The following is a 20,827-nucleotide window of genomic DNA, read 5'->3' as shown; positions in this document are numbered from 1 at the left end:
CGCTGACTGCTTGCAAATGAAGATATTTTGAAAACTTCACTTGTAGTAAGGAGATGTCCAGTTTAGAACCGAAACCCTACCTGTCAGTGTTCCCAAACTGGCCCCAGTATTCTTCTGGTGTCAGGCCTGCACAACGCATTTGTTGCCCTGCATGTCGGGTCTGCAGCACTGGATGTTGGTCTGAAGTACTGGACCTTGGTCTGCAGGACTGGAGGCCGGGGCTGCAGGACTGGATGCTGGAGCTGAAGTACTGGGTGTCAGGCCTGCAGTACTGGATGCAGGGGCTGCAACACTGGAGGCCGGGGCTGCAGTACTGGGTGTCAGGCCTGCAGCCCCGGCCGCCGGGGCTGCAGTGGGGGGCTCAGGTCTGCAGCACTGGCCCTGGATCTGCGGCACCGAGCGCGGAGCTCACGCGTGAAGACCTGCGTTCATCCTATGGCCATAGCTGTGCGTCTCGACTCCAGGCGACGGGAAGCAGCGACCGCGGCAGTCGGGGCTCGAGCCCCAGCGCCCGCAAGCGCAGCGCCCCCTGGCGCAGACTCCCGGCCCGGCCCGGCCCGGCCCGCGGGACCCCGGCGCGCAGGCGCGCGCTGCTGGGAGCGCCGGAAGCGGCGGCCCGGATGTCCGGTCACGTGGGGCCCCGGGTTCCGGGTTCTCGGAGAGCTTGGGGGTCCGGCGAGCGGGGCCGCTAGTGCGGCGGGGAGCAGGGCCATGGAGAAGCTGCGGCGGGTCCTGAACGGCCAGGACGACGAGGAGCAGGGCCTGACCGCGCAGGTAGCGGGCCGCGGCGGGGGCCGGTCTGCCCGCCTCCCGGGAAGACTCTGGGGGGCCTTCCGGGGTTTCGTGGGGTCTGCGGAAGCCTTAAGCCCCACCCCACGGCCCGGCTGCAGAGCCCGGTGTTCTGCGCGGCGCTGGGCTCTGCAGCCGGGCTGGGCAGCGCCGGCGGGTGGGCGGCTGCTTTGTCCTGCGAGCTGCGCGAAGCCGGGTTCTGAGCTTCGTTGCGTGGTTTGCCCTGGAGGAGAATGAGGTGCCGCGAGCGGGTGTCTCTTTTGGAAGCAGGGCCACCGGAGCGGGGCTGAATGAGGGCTACTTCCTTCATTACCACCCGAGAGGGGGGTGGACTCGCTGAAGGTTACTTCCTCTGGTGGGAGAATTAAAAATAGCCGAGGAGGGGCGCCTGGGTGGCTCAGTCGGTTGAGCGACTGCCTGCGGCTCGGGTCATGATCCCGGGGTCCCGGGATCGAGCCCCGCATCGGGCTCCCCGCTCGGCGGGGAGTCTGCTTCCCCCTCTGCCCTCTTCCCTCTTGTGCTGTCTCTCACTCTCTCAAATAAATCAAGTCTTTAAAAAAAAAAAAAAAGAAGAAGAAGAAGAAAGTGAGAAGACGGGGGCGCCTGGGTGGCTCAGTCGGTTAAGCGACTGCCTTCGGCTCAGGTCATGATCCTGGAGTCCCGGGATCGAGCCCCGCGTCGGGCTCCCTGCTCGGCGGGGAGTCTGCTTCTCCCTCTGACCCTCCCCCCTCTCATGTGCTCTCTCTCATTCTCTCTCTCAAATAAATAAATAAAATCTTAAAAAAAAGAAAAAAAAATAGTATGATGCCGGGCGCCTGGGTGGCTCAGTCGGTTGAGCGGCTGCCTGCGGCTCAGGTCATGATCCTGGAGTCCCGGGATCGAGCCCCGCATCGGGCTCCCTGCTCGGCGGGGAGTCTGCTTCCCCCTCTGCCCTCTTCCCTCTTGTGCTGTCTCTCACTCTCTCAAATAAATCAAGTCTTTAAAAAAAAAAAAAAAAAAAAAAAAAGAAGAAGAAGAAGAAAGTGAGAAGACGGGGGCGCCTGGGTGGCTCAGTCGGTTAGGCGACTGCCTTCGGCTCAGGTCGTGATCCTGGAGTCCCGGGATCGAGCCCCGCATCGGGCTCCCTGCTCGGCGGGGAGTCTGCTTCCCCCTCTGCCCTCTTCCCTCTTGTGCTGTCTCTCACTCTCTCAAATAAATCAAGTCTTTAAAAAAAAAAAAAAAAAGAAGAAGAAGAAGAAAGTGAGAAGACGGGGGCGCCTGGGTGGCTCAGTCGGTTAGGCGACTGCCTTCGGCTCGGGTCATGATCCTGGAGTCCCGGGATCGAGCCCCGCCTCGGGCTCCCTGCTCGGCGGGGGGTCTGCTTCTCCCTCTGACCCTCCCCCCTCTCCTGCTCTCTCTCTCCCCCATTCTCTCTCTCAGATAAATAAATAAAATCTTAAAAAAAAAAAAATAGCCGAGGAGCAGGAACTGCCCCCTGTCTCCGGCGTGTGCATGCTGACAAGTCCTTCTCTGCCTGCCCCAGAAGTGGAACGCTTGGAGCCAGTATGCTGCAGAAGGGTCTTCCGTTTGTCCCTGTCCTTGCCCAGCTCCCTCCGCCGTCCTGTTTATTCAGCCCTTCTTGCGGCCAGGACGCTAGGCCAGGCTGTGAGGGTCCAGAGACTACGGGGCAGCGTCTGCTTTCGTTGGACCCGTAACCAGTTGGGCAGAGGATGATGGTCACACGGGAACCCACCAATAGGACGGCGAGAGGTGTCAGTGGGGCAGTAACGGCCCCCGACTCACTCGCTGAATCTGTGTCGTGCTCTACGGTGCAGGATCCATAGCCGCGTGTGGCCACTTAGGTTTGAACTAGTAGAAATTAAAGAAGATGTAAGATTCTTTTCTTAGCCACACCAGCCACATTTCGGGTGTTGGGCAGGCACGTGTGTTAGTGGTTGCTGCTCGGGAGGGTGCTGAGTGGGACATTTCATTACAGGAAGTTCTGATGGACGGAGCTGCTCCGGACCTTGGGACCGTGAGGGGAGAAAGATGTTGGGAGTGTTTGCTTGGGCATGTGGGTGGCCAGCTCGTGCGGGCTGATGGGAGGAGGGGGGAGAGAGCATGCAGCACAGCTCCCCACATGCTGGATTCTGTCCTCACTGAAATAGGAAGTAAGGGTGCCAGTTGGAAGTTTGGGGGCGGTGAGTGTTGAGGTTCAGGAAGAAGGTGCGAAAAGGCAAATGAATGGACAGGGAGCAACGGTGGGACTGTCGGCGGCACAAAGGCCCCCCTTGTGGGTAATGGTCCTGACATTGAGGTGGGAGCCAGATTCAGCAGCAGGAGTGCAGGGCAGGGCTGGCAGAGTTGGATGTAACCAGGGTTTGGATGCTGCCCAATGAACACATCAGAGGCGCAGAGGGCAAAGAAGTTGAGGATGTACGCAGGACTGATTATAGGCGGGCAGCAGGGGTGGGGGATGTGAAGGGGGAGTGAGTGGTGACATCGGTGGGCTGGGTAACTAGGGATGCTGGAGGGTAGGAGGTGGTGGTTGGAAAGGGGGATACTTGAAATTGAGATCATGGAAAGATTTGAGATGATGGCACATTTATTACTGTAGATAAGGGGCTTGGTGGTTTATGTAAGGTGCAGAGATCATTGGAGGAGAGAGGGCGAGGAACCAGGAGTCCTAAGAGAGTTTTGGAAGGCTTGCTTACTCCAGTGATGGAATCACCAACAGTTAAGACAGGAGTGGAGGGATGATAGTGAGCCCCATGCAAAGTCCTTAGAAGAGCAAGAGGTGTGACATGGGGGTGACCCCAGGATGGTCATGACAGCAGTGAGGAGGTGCGTTCACCTAGCCCACTTCCCGTCCCCAGTGGTCAGGATGCGTGGGCCTGAGGAGATAGGCCCCGCTTGGAGAGTGCAGGGGAGACCAGAGTGCAGAGAGCAGGAGGGGGGGACCTGGCAGGGCAGAGGGTGAGGATGTGGGGAGCTTGCTGATGGTGTCTAGGTGGATGTCCTGGGAGTGTGGCAGGACGCACGTGGGGTGCAGGTTGAAGGACTGGATGGGATTGGCTCAGGGTAGACTGGGGAGGTGGCGAGATAGGGGGGTACCTCTGAGATCTGGGACTGCCCCACCATCCTGCTGAGGGGATTTAGAGGCCAGGCAAGAGGCAGAGTAGCCAGAGTTGTAGGGTCCCTCCTTGTGAGATGTCTGGGAAGATGGAGGGAGGGAGAGATGGAGCCAGGTGTGAGAGGGTCCAGACCGATCACACGGCTTCCTGTAGCACTCGCTATAAGGTCTAAGCTCTGCTCGAGGCGCCTCAGCCCTCTGCACAACCTCCCCATCTCCCCCTGCGGCCCCCTAGGACGACTTGCTCTGCTCAGCGGCCTGATGGATGCTGGGATGCCCCAACCTGGCTCCCGGGGCTTGCCTACTGGGCCTTAACCTGTGTGGGCTTTTTCTCGCGGGGATCCGACAAGGGTGACAAGGCGGTTTCTGGAGTGTGAGATGAGGACCTGGATCTGGGGGGAGGTTGGTGTCACGGGGAGGAGAGGACTCTCTCCTCTGATGTTGTCCCCACGTCGGTCAGCTCTCTGTCCGATGCACCTCCCCAGAGGCCTGTAGCAAGACTCCCGACGCAGCTGAAGGAGCACCGCCCGCCCTGCCCTCCACCCTTGGAACTGCTTAATTCCTCCCTACAGCACACAGGGCACCTGATGTTCTAGTATGTGGGCGTTTGCTGGTGTAGACAGCCACCTTACCACGTTCACAGCTTTGTCACCAGCGTCGAGCTCAGCTGCTGGGCAGTCGGGGTCAGAGTAGCTGATTAAAGTAATGGGCCGGGGCGCCTGGGTGGCTCAGTCTGTTTAGCGTCTGACTTTGGGTCAGGTCGTGATCCTGGGATCCTGGGTTCGAGCCCTGCATCGTGATCCCTGCTCAGCGGGGTTCTGCTTGGGATTTTCCCTCTGCCTGCCACTCCCCCTGCTTGTGTGCTCACTTGCGCTCTCTCTCTCTCTCTCAAATAAATAAATAAATAAAATCTTAAAGCAGTAGGCTAAAATGACAGAGCGAGCTGTGCCTCGGATTGCTTTCTGTGACAGTAGTAAGAGGCTGGAAGCGAGGGGGGGCTGGCTTCCCTCTGTGCCATATCCCCCGTGGTCTGGGCACCGGGCGGCAGTCTGCTCCCTGTCAAGGGACCCCCAAACACGAGGAGCTGACGTCAGGGAGGAGGGTGTGCAGAGGGCCAGCCCTCAGCAAGGACAAGTGCCTGGGAGCTCTCAGTAGTATTTGCTGAGGGAATGAATGAGCAGACGCTGGAGAGTGAAATCAAGTGAGTTTTTTCTTTAAGCTGGAAGAGGCCTAATCATGCATACAGGTTGGTAGGAAGGGCCTCAGGGAGAGCACAGGGGTCACTCTCGAGAGCGGGGAGCAGCCGATACTGCACGTTCCCTGAGAAGGTCGAGGGCTTGGGCTCTAAAGCAGGTGGATTGACCTCCGCCCCTCTGAGGTCATCCGCGGAAAGGAGGAGAAGGTGTTCTTGAGGGGGGCTCGGTGGTTTGGTGGAAGCAAGCAGTGGAGGGCGGGCACATTGGTGGTTCGTGTTTTCTGTGTGAAGGAGGGGAAGCTGTCTGCACAGGAGTGTCAGGGCCACACCCGGAGGTTTGAAATAGCCCATGGGCAGTGGAGTGAGAAGGGGGGTTGTCTTCACCGTGCCCATCAATCCACCACGTCAGGTTGCCAGGCAGGCGGCATCAGGGCCCATGGGAAGGTGGTGATGACCTGGTTATGACCTCCCCCCCCGCTTCTGCCACATGACTGGCCAGAGGAAGAAGAAGTGGGCTTGAGTCATGGTGGCATTTTGCCAGATGGATGCAGCAGAAGGGGAATTTCAAATGTCTTACTGAGTTGATGGAGCATGTCGTTTCTGCAGAGAGAGAAGAAGGACCTGTGGGCTGGATGGGGGACCCAGAGGCTGCAGGGCAGTCCAGGCGCAAGCAGGTGGATCCACGTGCCACCAGGACGACATCGGGCCCTAAGAGCAGCGGCTTGAAGTTTGGATGTGGAGTGATTTGGGGTGGTTAAGAGTGTCCTGGGTCACTGAGTGGAGTGGGGGGCAAAGGCCATAGAGATGGGGGGGCGAGGAGCAGAGAGGGTGGGCTGCCCATGTGGATGTTGGAATCATCCAAGATTCTGCCAGGATCCAGGGTAGGACCTGTGATCGGGGGTCCCGAGTGAGAGAGCATGACAGGGAGAGCACTAGGTGACAGAGGGAGGAGGGCGTGCTAGTCTCGGAGGAGGCTAAGGAGCAGGGCACCTGAGACGGTGCGGCCACCGTCCCACCCGAGAGCGCCCGTGCGCACCTGTTCCTTGAGCTTGCTGTCGGCTCACCTTTACCTCTGTGTGCGCCGCTGCCGTTTTGAAGGAGGCCTTGTAGGAGTGCTGCATTTGTGGTGTTCACTCGCTGAAGGCCCCCCGCATTCCCACTGTTGGGGCGCCGTAGCCCCGGAGCAAGGCTCAGGCCCAGACAGCTGCCCCTTTGTGATCCGGGGGCTCTCCTCCTGGCTTCTCCATCGCTAGGAGAAAGCAAGTGTCCGCTGGGCCGCGGGTTCATTCTCTCATCTCTAATGTTGCTGCTGCCGGGAACATGTTTCCCGACTATTCTTTTTCAATCAGTCGCGTTCTGGTTCCCGGTGGTGCTGTTTTACTGCAGCAGGAGGAATGCACCAGAGAAAGGGGGGGGTCTCTCCTGCTGACGAGAGGCTTTATCTTTGCTTCCTCTTCCTTTGTTTTTCTAATTATTTTTATTTATTTATTTTTTAAGATTTTATTTATTTAAATAGAGTGTGAGAGAGAGAGAGCACAAGCAGGGGGAGTGACAGGCAGAGGGAGAAGCAGGCTCCCCACCGAGCAAGGAGCCCGACGTGGGGCTCGATCCCACGACCCTGAAATCGTGATCTGAGCCAAAACCAAGAGCTGGACGCTTAATGGATGGAGCCAGCCAGGCGCCCCACTTCCTCTGCCTTTGATAACAAACAAGTAAAGTAATTGTGCCAGGGTCCATGCGTATTTGTTTGCTGAGACAACCTCTAAGAAATCAGTACAGTTGCTGGTTTTGCTGGGCTTCTTCCTGATCATGCTTGGACCAGAAAGTCGCACCTGAATGTTTCTGGGGCAGTGGGTCTGGAGGGTCCGGGCTCCTTCTGGCTCCTTTGTGGAGAACGCAGTGCCAGGTGTTCCTGCGTGTTTTCCCACTTAGGCGTCAGGGAATCTGTGATTTGTTTCCGTGTCCTGGACAGTAGGCAAAGCTCAAGGCAAGTCATTTGGTTGTGGGTTGAATATTCCATATTTACAAATGGAAGTAACTTGTTTCCTTTTAAAGATCATTACTTGGAAGATGGGAATAAGGGGGAAATACCTGCAATTATATAAATGACCAGGTTGAGAGAAGAATGAACTGGCTCTTGAAAACCAGCGGCTGAACTTAGGAAGGGGTTGGGGGGGGGGGGAATGTAAATTTGTAAACCCGTCCCCCCGTCACTGCACTCTCCCTGCCCGGTTCCCAGTTCGGCTCCCGTGGGACACTGCTCTGCATGCACGAGCCGCAAGCTGCTTTGCGGTGAGTGGTCTTCGGGTTCGCGGTGCTCTGCGGAGTGGAAACACTGCAGGGGCCTCTTCCTAGTCAGGAAGCATGACATTTGGACGTTTTCATAGGCAGGTCCATTCTTTGTTTAACGTGGAACAGTAGTTTTGCTCTAAACTGGTGACATTGCTGGAAACAAGAATGTGATTTAAAGCAAATTTTACAAACCATTTAAAATGTGTTAAGTGATGTATGTTGCACTTATGATCTTTATTTAGTTATTTTTATCTATTTTTCATGCTGCATAAGGATTCCCAGGTTAATCAGTTGAGGTAAGGAATGTAGTGAAAGGTATTTTCTGTTTTTGCTTCATTCTTGAAAATACATTATAAGCATATGATCTTATTTTTAAGCATCTATGGTAATATAAGTTAGAAATCAAGTTTTGATATAAAATTCTTAATATATATTTCTAGTCTCCTGAAATAGCCATTGCTGATACTTTTTCTGCGTCATTGGAAAATAAGTTCTGAGTGTACTTAGAAATCGGAATGTGTCTACAGCTGCATCTGGATTACTGTAGAAGGAATGCCTGGTGATTTCCACTCTGCCCACGTGACTTGGTTACAGTTTGCATGTAGGAATGCTGTTCCTCTAGCATAAGTGATCATTTAAAAAATGGGTTTTCAGTAATGGTTGAGGAGATACCTAGGGCTCTCCTGAGCTGGTTTTAAATGGACTTTTTATAATAAGTGGAAGTTATGGACACGACGGATGGCTGCCCAGGTCCCCCTTGTGAGGCAGGTGTACGCATCCCCCAGGGGCTCACAGCTGTGCCCTCCTGCACACCCTGGGGTCCTGCAGGCGCCCCCACTCTGCTGACAGCCCATGGCCAGCTGGCCCCCTGCTTCAGGGCGGGACCCACACTGAGGTGCAGTTGACGGCCCAGGCCCAAGCTGAACTCCGGCTGAAACCACATGATCCCCCCCCTTCCCTGTCAGCTCCTCTCACTTCCCTTGGGGTTTCTGCTGAGAGCAGTTCATGCAGCAGGACCCCTGTCTCAGGCTCTGCACTTGGGGGGCCTCTGCTGCCTCAGGCAGGGACTGAGGGAGGCATGGTGAGCCCTGTGTGCCTGGGACCCAGCCTCAGTGGTGCTCCACATTTTCTGGTCTCATTTCATCTCGCCCCTATTTTTTTAGTCACTGAGTATTTTATAATACGTATCATACATTCTGTCATTCCGTGCGTGTTGGGGTGCATCTGCTGTCCTGCAGGCAAGGGCTGTTAAAACCAGGGGCACAGTGCCGCGGGCATATCTGTCCTCCCGCCGGCAGAGGGAACAGCGGGGCCCCAAGACTGCCCGAGCCCCACGTCGTGCCTACATTTCCCTTCCCAGCCTGGGGTGGGGGTGAGGGGGGGTCTTACCCTTCTCACGTGACCAGATTCAGGGGAAGCTTTGCCCTCCTGCCGCGGGGAGTCAGATTGCTCAAGGCAGCCGGGGGACGTGTTCTGACTCCCCTTCCTTCCTAAGGTCCTGGAGGCCTCGTCCCTCAGCTACAGCACCAGGCTGAAGTGGTTCGTCATCTGCTTCGTGTGCGGCATTTTCTTCTCTATCCTTGTGAGTTACAGCCTTCTGTTGCCTCATGACTTATATTTTAGGCCAGACTAACCCCATTTAGTTCCAGCAAGCAGCCCGCGGTCTGTTTCCAGGGGACATAGTCAGTCACCTGAAATAAAGGGCTAGAGATCAATATAGAGATGCAGAAATTCGTATTTGGGGGGTGGTTTATAGGTTGTGAAAATAATTCTTTTTAAGAAAAATCCATGGGTATAGAAAGCTGTAGAGTCAGGAATCGAGATACGTTAACTATTTAACTTGCCGCTTATAAAGAATATTAATTTAAGTAGAGTGAGATTTATGCACATGTGTAGGGACGGTGTATTACGGTTAAGTTATACATACTTACATGCAAAATAGGCAGAAAAGTCCAGTTAGCAAATAACAATGAAAATTAACTCTTTTTAAAACGATGTAGAGACTATACTAGCACATTTTAACTGTACATTATTATATAATCATTCCTATTGTAGCACGTTTATATTTTACGCTATTACAATGGTAAAATGATTTCAAAATATATCCGAACTCAGGGGACCGGATTGCTGTGGCTTCCTGGTGGCATAAAGCTGTTTGCAGTGTTTTATACCTTTGGAAATCTCGCTGCGCTAGCCAGGTGCGTATGGAAGTCGGGCTGCTGCAGGTTTGGTTTGCTGGCACCATCACCAGCCTTCCTTTCCTGGAGGCACTTCCCGAATAGTGTGGCTTCTGGAGCCACAAGATTTATGTCCGTCCAGTAAGTGTTTATTGACCCCTGCTGTGTGCCCAGGGCATCACGGTGTGGGAACAGTAGGAATGGCCAGCCTGTGGGGCACTTGCTGAGTGTTTCTGTCTGTTACCCCAGTGTCTGAGGTGGGCACTGTTATCGCCCCCACCTTATGGCCGGGGGTTGTAGCACAGAGAGGGTCAGTCAGTGTCCCGTGATGTGCCCAGTAGGGTGACCGGCAGGCTTTCTAGCAGACCGTCCTCCAGAGCCCCGGCTCATGGTGCCGCGCTCGGCTCCCTGCTTGGGAAGCCCTGTCTCAGTGGGGCCAAGGACCGGACTGCCTCCCAGCCAGCCAGGAGATCCTCCGGGAGTGGTGCTGAGCAGAGAGAGGGTGAGGACAGCTAGCCCAGCAGCATCTTGGATTGGGGCGCAGGAATCCCTCTCTGAGGATCTTGGTGCCCGTTTGGGTGTGTTGATGTCTGTTGGATTGGTTGTCAGATGTATGCGTTTTGCATTTGTGTACATTGAGCTTTCAGAGGTGACCTTCTGTCTGCTCAGGAATTTTCTGGATCAGAGGTAGTCAAGTGAACCTGTGTGGCCGAGGCCAAGCTCAACGGGCTTTCCTGGGCTCGTGCCTGCAGAGCTGTCCCTTCAAGCTGGAACAAAGCCCAGCTCAGCAGGTTTTAGGTCATGTCACTGTTGGGGGCTTTGCGCTGACCGAGCATTGTTCTGGTCTGTAGCGTGCAGGGGTGAGGGGTAGCAGTGTGTGAATTGGCTCAGATTGGGAACACGTGACCTGTGAATTCGGGACTGCTCCGGCCGTCACGTTCACCTGGAGCTATGAAACAGCACTGTGAATACCTTGTGAGAAGGCATTGGTGTGTCCTAGAACGCTAGATTCACGGTTCCTTTTGGGGCGCCTGGCTGGCCCAGTCGGTAGAGCATGCATTCTTGATCTTGGGGTTATGAGTTCAAGCCCATGTTGGGCCTAGAGCTTAGTTAAAAAAAATAAAGTATTAAGGTTTTAGAAGAAGTTTGCTTTTAATGTTAAGGAAAAATATAACTGATTTAGTGAGAGACTTTTATTAGTAAACCAACATAAGATATCTTTTCTTTAAAGCATTTATGTTTATATAGCCAGACAAGGTAGCAGATCCATCTCTTCATTCTCCTGTTTGTTTCATATAGACGTACTTTTCTTTTCTTTTCTTTTTTTTAAGTACGTGCTTTCTAATGGGACCCGTGAAGCAACTGAAGAAAATGTTTGAAACAACAAGATTGCTTGCAACAATTATTATGCTTGTAAGTAAATAATGAAAATTAAAACTTAGAGAAGTGTTTTTTGCATTATTGTCTTACAGATAATTGCCCGCTTTTATATATATACTATTATATTTCTCTTGCTGCATGTAATAATCCTATTCTTAAGGCTGTGTGTTAGAGAATTTAGATGGTACGCATTACTTAAATTGACTGACTTGCTCAATCCTGCTTTCTGTTGCATATACCTACCACTGGAGCTCTGAGTATTAACGTGGAGATTAGAGGTGGATGTATGTCATTTCCCAGGCCCATAGAGCACCTCAGAACGGATGGCTGTGTGTGCTCTTTGGAGGGTGGGGCTGGAACACAGGTCTCTTCTGAGGCAGTTCACCTCTTTTCTCAGGGACGCTTGGCTTCATTCACGTAGCCTGTCGTCTGGCTTCTGCCCCTTCCCTGTGTGACTGTTTGTACTCCCAGCAGCATGGCTTCTGAGCCGTGCCTTTCAGGATGCCATTCATCACTTGATGGGTTTTGTGCATGGCTGTCAGGTCATCACTCTTAAATGTAGGATCTATCTTTGAATCGGGGCAGGAGTGGGCTTATGGTCAGAAAGTTTGCACATCATGCATTTTGGGTTCTTGGCTGATGTTTTGGGTGTCATGGGCCAAGGAACTGAAGTGTCCCTCTCTCCACTGAGCCCCTTCTTCCTAATTGGCTTGTCTGTGTCTCTTGCAGATTTCTCTTTAAGCACGTTGTTGAACTTAAGGATCAGCATCAGCTAGTATGTCCTTGTAATACTAGGAAGCTTTTAAATACAGCTAAATGGGTCAGGTGTGTAGTCAGGAAATGTCCTCAACCGTAATGTGTGTGAATCTTCTCCCACCTCTTTACCAGAGGAAAAAGCCCTTTTTAGCCTAACTTTTTATTTAGGTTCTTATTCAACTTCATCATATTTTATTACCATTTTTCTAATTTTTCCAGTTATTTTGAATTTCCTATATTAACATGTATAGCAGTATATTAATACTCAACTTTGTGTGGGTTACCTAAGCTTATGCTGTTAGACTGTGAGAAGTTTATATTTTACTAATATTTTATGTAGATTGGCTTTCTTTAGGATATCCTGGAACCCATCTTAGTAATGTACTCTACACAAATAAGCATCAAGTCAAGAAGGCGGTTCAAACATTTAGAAACACATACTGTTTCCCAAGAGAGACCATTAAGTATTTAGAGGACGTAACTTTGGTGATGACCTGAGCCATGGTGTTTCCAGTTGAGTGTTCTGTATGCTCAGATTTGCTGCTGACGTAAGTTGTGCTTAATCATGACAGTGAAGCAGTGACTGCCACTTACGCAGCATCCTGTCAGTGCCGGCACCAAACCCAGGCCGTGACAGGTTCTGATCCGCTCGGTAGGCACCGTCCTCATTTTAAAGAGGAGAAAGATGAAGGCGAGAGCAGACGACTGATTGAATGCTCTGGGCGTCAGAGCTGGGGTCTCACGCAGGGTTCTGCCTGCCAGCCTCCTGCTTGTCACTGTTGGCTGTCGCCTGCCCTGCACCTTCACTCCCCTGCCTTCTTGGGGGGACACAGGGACATAAGTGATGATGTCATCTTCTGTGTGAAAATCGTTGCAGTAGATTCCTTATGTCAAGTTAAGTAAAGTAGGATTTTCTGGGTGTTCCCGGCTGCACTAAGTATCTGTTGCAGTCTTCTGTTACTGAACGTTGACGTGAGCGCTTCTCAGCACAGCAGTCGTCGGGATGAAGAGCAGGTATCGTGATGAGCACTGAGTCGTGGATGCAAGTGTTGAACCCCTGTCCCGTACACCCGAAACTAATGTAACACGGGACGTCAGTTATACAAGACTTAAAAAAAAAAAATTAGAAACAGCTGATATCCTTCCTCAGACATCTTTTCTGTTGATTTATTCAGCGGATTATTTACTAGGTGCTGGTAGTTTGCCAAGGAACAGTGCAGTCCTAGACTTAAGGTGGAGTCCACTTGGCACAGAGTAAGCAAGTACAGCTCGCGTGGCTGTGTCCTTGAGTCGGTCCTAGAGCTTTACTCGTGCCAGTGAATGCAGGTTGGTTTATGAATCCTTTTAAGCTTTTGGAAGGACTCACATTTGCGATTTTTTCTTTCCTGTCCTATAGTTGTGTTTCATATTCACCTTGTGTGCTGCTCTTTGGGTAAGTTACATCAGCCGTGCCTGCCTCCTGCTAACGTGGCCCCTCACCGCGTCGTCACACCACCCCGAAGGAGCTCAGGGTCTGGCGTCTAAAACTCCCCAAGCTTGGGTGTCCCTCAGATTGTGTGTAGTAGTAACATGAGGTTAGTGGTTAGCCTTGTGACGACTCTGCCCTCCAGAACAGACAGGCGAGTTCAGACCCGCTCTCAGGGCAGAAGGACCAGCTCCTCTAACAACTCCTGGGCTCCGAGAGGCTCTTGCTGGGGGCGTGTTTTCTGTCTGCTGTGCTTGCTGGCTGGCCACGCTGTCCCCTCAGGCAGGGGGGTGCCGTGGATGCCGGACTACGTTTTGAGTCACAAGATGTTGAAACTGATAAGGAGAAGGGGCAAGAAAACAAACCAAAACAAATGAACCAAAAGAGGCAAAAGGGGATGCTTGGCTCGCTCACTTGGAAGAACAAGCAGCTTGATCTCGGGGTCATGAGTTGGAACCCCATGTGGGGTGTAAAGATTACTTAATCTTTAAAAAGATGTAAAATCACTTAAAAAAAAGTCAAAGGAACTTAATCTTGTACCTCTTAAGGTATGGTGAACAGCTCCTCATTAGCCTCCAGGAAATGACACTATTCCATTTCAGCTCACTTCTCAGTGTTCCTGGGTCTTCATTATATGTATTTATTGCCCCCCGTCTACTTCCCAAAGGGATTTGAGGTGGTTCTCGAGCTATCAAGAAAACTGCACATTTAAAAAAAGAAAGAGTAGTGTATAATATGTTTTAGGAATATTCTATCAAAAGTGTTCTGATTTTCTTTTTAATTTTGGTGATGTAAAGACTGACTTGAATTATGTGACAGTGCCTACACCTCATTTCTCAATGATAACTCAAAAGAATATTCTTAAGCCATACTTGCATGTCTGTGTGAGGCATTGATTCCTGGCTCTTGGATGGCCTAACCGCCTATTTACTTGTAGGCAGTAAACTAAAAATGGTAAGTGAACAAATATAAATAAAAATGGGCAAGGAATCCTAAGAATAGGCCATTTTAACACAGAAACTGTTCATTTTACATTATTCTAGGAGATTATAATAAAATGCAGTTTTCCTTCAAAAACTAACACCAGGAGCAAGAGAGGAGTGAAGTGTGTGGGCCCCACAGAGGATGGAGACCCGACGGCTTCGTGGTTTGGGTGTTGATGGTGCTGGAGGTGCCTCTGACCCGGACACGTGGCTTTAAGGAGCCTCCGCAGTTACCCTGGGGCCTCTGAGCCAGGGCCAGACATTTAGCAGTATTTAAATTGAGGTGCAGAATTTTAGAAAGGAAATGTACAGATCGAAACTTCACATCTTCTGAATCTTAAATCTGTCGTCCTAGGGGTGCCTGGGTGGTTCAGTCGGTGAAGCGTCTGCCTTCGACTCAGGTCATGATCCCGGGGTGCCGGGATCGAGTCCCACGTCGTCGGGCTCCCTGCTCAGCGGGGAGTCTGCTTCTCCCTCTGACCCTCTCATGCTCTCTCTCTCTGTCATTCTCTCTTATTATTTACTTAAGAGAGAGAGAGAATGAGAGAGAGAGAGCACGAGCAGGGGCAGGGTCACAGGGAGAAGCAGACCCCCCGCTGAACAGGGAGCCTGATGCGGGACTCGATCCAGGGACTCCAGGATCATGGCCTGAGCCGAAGGCAGTCGCTTAACAACTGAGCCACCCAGGCACCCAAAATAAAAAATATTTTTTAAAAAAACCTGTCGTACTAAAAAAATTAAATGAAGCCGTCCTCTGCATTTTGAAGGGCAGGAATTGAACTTGCTTGTGAAAAATATTTTTAAAAATCCTTAACTTGTCATTTCTCTGTTTTTGCTGTTGTTAGTGGCACAAGAAGGGACTGGCCTTACTATTCTGCATATTGCAGTTCTTGTCCATGACCTGGTAAGTCTCACAGGGATTAGAAAGTTAACACTCCCTGAGCAGTGAGAAGCCTTTCGTTCCGAGCCTTTGAGCCTGGGAATGTCGTTAGGCTGTCATGTGATGAAGGCTGTGCCCCGGAGGCTGGACCTCCGGAGAGGTCAGATGAGTGAGATCTGCCAAGTGTCCCGTGAGACGCACGCGTCGCTCGGCGGTGGCCAGAGGGCGGGCCGTGGAGAGAGAGATGGGGGTCACCGCCTGGGGCGTGGGCTGCTGGGCCGGCATGCTTACACCATGATGCATTTACTGCTTTCCGAGTATGTGAAGGAGAAATGATGAGGAATGTAGGTGATACCACGTGAATCCATAGAAGTGAGGCCACGTCACAGGAGAAGCCCCAGAGAATGTCGGTTTACCGTTCCCTTTGCGCTGTAGGGGTAATTACAGAGTCGATGTCGTTCTGCTGAGTGTGGCCCTGTCACACCTGGCGCTGTCCCATCGGAATCGTCAGTGAATATGGTTGATCATTCGGCACCTCTGGGGTGCGGGGCACCAAGCCCCACCTGGTTCAACACCTGTGTAACATCTGAGTGCCCAGAACTCCCCCACTAAGAGTCTACTATGACTGGAAGCTGATCAGTACATGTTTTCTGTATGTCTTAGATGCTGTATTCTTACAGTAATACCTGTTTCTTAATTCTTTTTGGTATTCCTAGGCTATGTGGTTCATCTGCAAGTTTTTTCAAATTGTTGCAAATCTCCAACAAAAAAATTTCCCGGAATATTTATTGAAAAAAAAAAAATCCACGTTTAAGTGGACCCGAGAAGTCAGCCGCACGTAGTCGTAGATACTGCTCCCCTGGCCCTCCCACTGCCCGCACGTCCCTGTCCCTCCTTCCGAATGTTCTGTTCTGCCCCTTCTTCCTGATCACACGTTCCCCTCTGGGAAGTCTTGTCACGTTTGGACTGCATGCAGTTCGACTGCATAAAAGGCCCAGTGCGTATGTGATTGAATTGGATGAGCTCCACCCCACACGCTTCCGTGTTTTTCCCAACACCAGAGTTTCTGGAGTGTTTCCCTTTGTCTTTAGAGCTCAGTTGGTCAGTGCCCCCCGAGTGGCCGTTTCCCGTCTCCCTGATGGTGCCCCTCTGAGAGCACTCTTTGCTTTGGCCCCGGGTCTCTGCCCGCTGACGGCTGGAGCACCCACGGATGCTGCGTGCGCTTCTCCACCTGCTGTTCCACTCTGTTTCAGAGAACTGTGGCAAGGTTTCAGTCAAATTCCTTGGCCTTTTTCTTTTTTTTTTTTTTTAAAGATTTTATTTATTTATTCGAGACAGAATGAGAGACAGAGAGCATGAGAGGGAGGAGGGTCAGAGGGAGAAGCAGACTCCCCGCTGAGCAGGGGGAGCCCGATGCGGGACTCGATCCCGGGACTCCAGGATCATGACCTGAGCCGAAGGCAGTCGCCCAACCAACTGAGCCACCCAGGCGCCCCCTTGGCCTTTTTCTATAATGTGTTGCTTTCCCTGTTGTGTCATCTGTACTTGATGATGGGCTTACTCCCTAAAGGAGAATGCAGTTTATTCTCAGTTATTTTGTAGTTTTTATTGAAAAAACAGGGTCATTTCTAGTATCCCCAGCTCAGACTTCAGCAGGCGTCAGGGTCATGTAGAGAGTTTGTTCAGGAGGTGGGGGGTGGGGCACAGAAATTGGTATTTTTAATCAATTCCTGGATGATGCTGTTCATTACTGGTCTGGGGCCATATTTTGAGGATTGCCGTACAATATGTCACCATATTTTCTGGGGTGTTCGGGTAAGGCCACTTGGCGTGAGGAAGTGTGGTATTTAGATGGTCTCAACATCTGTGAACTTTTCTTGCAGGTACAGCCTGTCATACATCCCGTATGCAAGGTGAGGCTGCTGTTTCTGGTCCTCTCACGGTCTTTACACAAATATGTGAATTTTAGCATATGCACGTTAAAATGCGATATAAAAGGCTGGGGGTTTTTTTGTGGACTTTGACATTCTTCCCCCAAAGAAATTATTTTTTAAATAAGATGAGTAGAAGTCTGCCATATAAAGTGAAACCGTTTTGAACGTATGTAGCATTTAGGTTGGGAATGTGCTGCTTTTGCCACCTGGACACTTGCAGGTAGGAAGTTCCTGATCCTTCCATGACTGCACATACTCAGGACATGGGACGTAGAGACACCAGCAAAACAAATTCTACATTAAAGATAAAGCAAGTTAGTGAAAAAATGACGTGTGATACATAAGTGTTTGTTTTAAGCCGGCAGAAACATACTTACATGTCAAGAGTAACTGCCGTCTTCTTATATTTTTCCCGAGAAATGTATTCATTTAGTTATGGAGGGAAAAGCAAAACTCACTGTAATCTTAAACCTGACCAGTTCAGCAGAATACTCTGTTGAGGCACAGCTTTGTTTCTTTGTAAAATCTGGAAACATAGGTTACATATGAAACACAGCAAAATTGTATGCCTAACATGAACAAGGAAGGAGATTGTAGAAATTCTATTTTTGTCCCATTTCAAATGGCCCATTCTTTTTGATGAGTGCTTACAAGGAGGACAGGCAGACCAGGGTCAACTCCAGGTGGGCAGGCTGTGGGACCGGAGACTGCAGGTGGTTCTCCAGTCTTCAGGACCTCTACTGGGAGATCTGGTGCCGTTTCTCAGCTCGGGGAAAGGTCACCTAGAAATGATGTCCAGCCCTGTGAGTCTGAGCTCAAAGCCACAGCAATTCCAAGCCAGGCCCGACCCCTGCATTTGAGGGCCATGCACAGATCTGCTCAGACATCTCCAGTTCATTGGTGCATCCATATACAAAGAGTAACTTTAAATGAATGAAAATGTTAAGTAATAGTTGAAACAAATTGTTTTGGAAAGAAAATGTGAAAGGCGAAGGAAGTGAACGTGAATATTTCTTTGGAATTCCGAGGATGTCGTTATAAACATTTTCCTTTTTAAAATCCAGTTCATTATTTCTCTTTAAAAATTATTCTTTTGTTAGGTTATTTTTGGTGTTTACATTTATTTCTTTATATTAAGATTAGCATATGTGCTAGAAAAGATTGCCTAAAATAAATGTCATTTCAGACATTAAAACATTATTTTCAAGTTTCAGTTCTTGATTTCAGGTGATATTCAGCAAAGTTTTTGTTAGGGAATGCTTCGGAGGCTCCACCTGAATTCTGATGTAGAGAGGTGATCGTGCATTTGTCTCTTGGCAGGAATGTTTTCTCCAACATCATCATATATGAGGCAGATTATTACATTGTTTTTTTTCTCTTTTTTTCCCCCACCAGGGATGCGGTAGTTAAATGCTGTTCTTCTCTCTTAAGCTGAAAATCAGAAACTCTTTGAAAAGAGCCTTGGAAAGTTGATATTCTGTTCACTCCCCAAACAGCTGCTGCGACATGTTTTTAAGACCATTTTGTGTACTGGTGGAAACTACATGCTCGATTCAACTGTTAAATACTTGTAACGTGAAATTCATTATGTCTCATTAACGTGTTGTTCCCCAAATAAGGCATTTTTAATCATTGCCAATTGTAAATGATTTTTAGCTCCTTTTTTAATCCTTTCTAAATAGCATTTAAGATGTGAATATTTAAGGATAAACCTATGCTGCAAGCTTTTTTGGCTCTTTAAAAATGCCTACGTTTTTCTTTTTTCTTTTTTTAAATTTTAAATGTGAAAGTTTTTACTTTAAGCTAAAAATTGCTTATTATATGTAATAAAAATAATATATAAATCTTTACAATTTTGAAATAAACCCACACTTGGAAAAATAATATTTTCTGGGTCAAATTTATAATGTGTTAGGTGGGGGGGGGCCCATTGATTCAGTCCTGGCGCTGTGCAGTTTTTCTGTAGAAGAATGAGTAGGATACAGTCTCTGTCCTCCTGCTCCTGAGTACACATTTGCAGAAGATCACCGTGTCACGGTGAAAGTAGTGATAAGGGTGTCATTCAGGGTGTAGGGGACAGCATGCTGCAGGCGTGCCTCCATAGCCTGGGCCTGGGCCGCCCGGGTCGTTTAGGGTCAGGCAGGCCGAGGCGCATGCCCAGAGTGGCGGGGCAGCGTGGCCGAGGCCCGCGTGGACAGGCTTGTCTTCATCCAGAGGCCAGGCCCCCGACAGCCCTTGCTTTCTGTTCCGTGTTTGTCAGCACGCCTCAGAAGCCTCAAGATCAGGTAGGGTGAAATGTCTCTTCCATTTCACTGCTACCAGTGGGGACTTTGTTTTTGGAACCAGAGTGGTGTGACCTTTCATCCTGCATCGCTGGTAGGTGTAGGGTTCAGCCAGACCAAAGTGAGGGGTCCGTCCAGTGACCCGCTGGGGCAGCGCCACCGGGCGAGTCCTGAGCACGAAGAGCCAGGCCAGGGACCCGACACGATACTTAGCGGGGAGCGGACGTAGCCAGGCTGGAAGGTGCCCTAGTCCCGCAGGCGGAGTCCGCTGTTGGAGCGCCAGAGTGGAACCGTGAGTACGCAGAGCTCCCTGGAAGCCCGTTGCCTTCCCACCAGCGCAGGGCGTCCCAGAGCCGAGTGCAGAGCTCTGGTAAAGAGGTCTGGGGGGGGGTAGGGGGTGGCCCTGGGACAGAGAAGAAAGCCCACAGCCCTCCGCTGGCCCTCCGTCCCAGCCCAGGTGGCGGCAGAGGCCCGTGTGCTCGGGAGCCGGCGGGGGCACGGGGGGACTCATGACTGACGAGCTCGTGTTCCCTGCCAGGCATGGTGTTTGTGCACCTTGTTATGTCTCCCGCTCGCCGACCCCGCGATGCCCGTTGACGAGGAGCAAGTTCCTTCTCGAGGGGACCAGCCTGGTCCTGGCATTCCCCCCCCCCCCCCCGGTTTGGGGGAGTCTCACGAATCCCGTGAGAGAGTTCGGGTCGGACTGTCCCTGCACACTTAGGTCCTCAGGAGGGGGTGTGTGGGAGGGGCCCTGTCGGTCCGCCCCACGCCGCTTCCCCTCTTGTCACAGTGCAAGTCACCGCCCGCCCCTGGCAGGTCCGTGGCTGGTCCGTGGCACCAGCACATCACACCCAGTGGCATGTGTCTGGGCGGGCCCACAGATGAGCCCTGGGGACCACGACTCCCGGTCTCCCCACGTTGTATGCAAAACGTAGCGTTTCTCTGTTCCCATTGCTTTTGCCGGCTCCTCGTAGGGATCCTCAAAGCATGGAAATCTATTGGTGTAAAACAGTGGAAGGCTTTCCAGTTGAAGGCCAGGGCAGGTGTTGGAGGAGGGGAACAGGCTGGTGTGGGTCACCCTGGCTGGGATTGTCAGCAGCTCCACGACCGAATAGAGCTGGGGAGGGGGTCTCCACAGCCGTGTCGCTGTGCACATGTGGGCTAGGTCCTGAGCTCTGCAAGCTTCCACCTCCCAGCCGAAGAAAGAGTAAAGCTGAGGGTCTGCTTTGCCCGAGGGGACTTCCCCCGGGGAGTGGGGAGCAGTGCCTGGCCCGGGGCACAGGCCGCGGACTGAGAAGAGGCCACGGGCGTCCGTGTGAAAGGCCGCGTTTACACACACCTCTGCGAGACCTCGGCCGTGATGACGTCTACTTGAGTGCCCCCAGAGGCCCCGCTGTCATCTTTGGGGGTCTCGGAAAAGGGCTGTCCCCAGAGGGCAAGGCAAAAAGGGAGACCGTTCCTTCTGCTCGTCTCTGAATGTCAAATCACCTCTTGACGTGTCCGCCGGCCGTGCAAACGCCGGGAGGTCACTGCAACCGCCGCGGCCGCACCCAGCTGGCCGGAGCTGTGGGTGCGGCCGCCG

General features: G+C 51.5%; 1 protein-coding gene across 2 annotated transcripts; it reads left to right on the top strand.

Annotated features, from left to right (window-relative positions):
- Window positions 1-621: 621 nt before the first annotated feature.
- On the top strand, window positions 622-18,857 carry SFT2D1 (SFT2 domain containing 1). 2 transcript variants are annotated; one of them, XM_045865873.3, is made up of 8 exons: window positions 622-774; window positions 8,884-8,970; window positions 9,504-9,586; window positions 10,897-10,978; window positions 13,098-13,133; window positions 14,995-15,053; window positions 16,913-16,942; window positions 18,359-18,856. In XM_045865873.3, exons 1-8 carry the CDS (start codon window positions 712-714, stop codon window positions 18,396-18,398), a joined length of 480 nt encoding a protein of 159 aa, XP_045721829.1. In that variant the 5' UTR covers window positions 622-711; the 3' UTR covers window positions 18,399-18,856. The 2 variants fall into 2 exon arrangements, with proteins under 2 accessions (XP_045721829.1, XP_045721830.1); XM_045865874.3 differs by lacking the exon at window positions 13,098-13,133 and having other exon boundaries at window positions 18,359-18,857.
- Window positions 18,858-20,827: the final 1,970 nt, after the last annotated feature.

The sequence above is a fragment of the Mirounga angustirostris genome, unplaced genomic scaffold (assembly GCF_029215605.1).
Source record: "Mirounga angustirostris isolate CCGP_5_RB_7025 unplaced genomic scaffold, mMirAng1.0.hap1 SCAF_8, whole genome shotgun sequence".
Lineage (NCBI taxonomy): Eukaryota > Metazoa > Chordata > Mammalia > Carnivora > Phocidae > Mirounga > Mirounga angustirostris.
This window is presented reverse-complemented; position numbering and strand designations above follow the sequence as displayed.

Excerpts from the sequence above, each read along its gene's own strand:
- SFT2D1 (XM_045865873.3), top strand. The coding sequence starts at position 712 with ATGGAGAAGCTGCGGCGGGTCCTGAACGGCCAGGACGACGAGGAGCAG. Across the intron at positions 775-8,883 it reads AGCAGGGCCTGACCGCGCAG|GTCCTGGAGGCCTCGTCCCT; the intron begins GTAGCGGGCCGC and ends TTCCTTCCTAAG. Across the intron at positions 16,943-18,358 it reads TCATACATCCCGTATGCAAG|GGATGCGGTAGTTAAATGCT; the intron begins GTGAGGCTGCTG and ends TTCCCCCACCAG.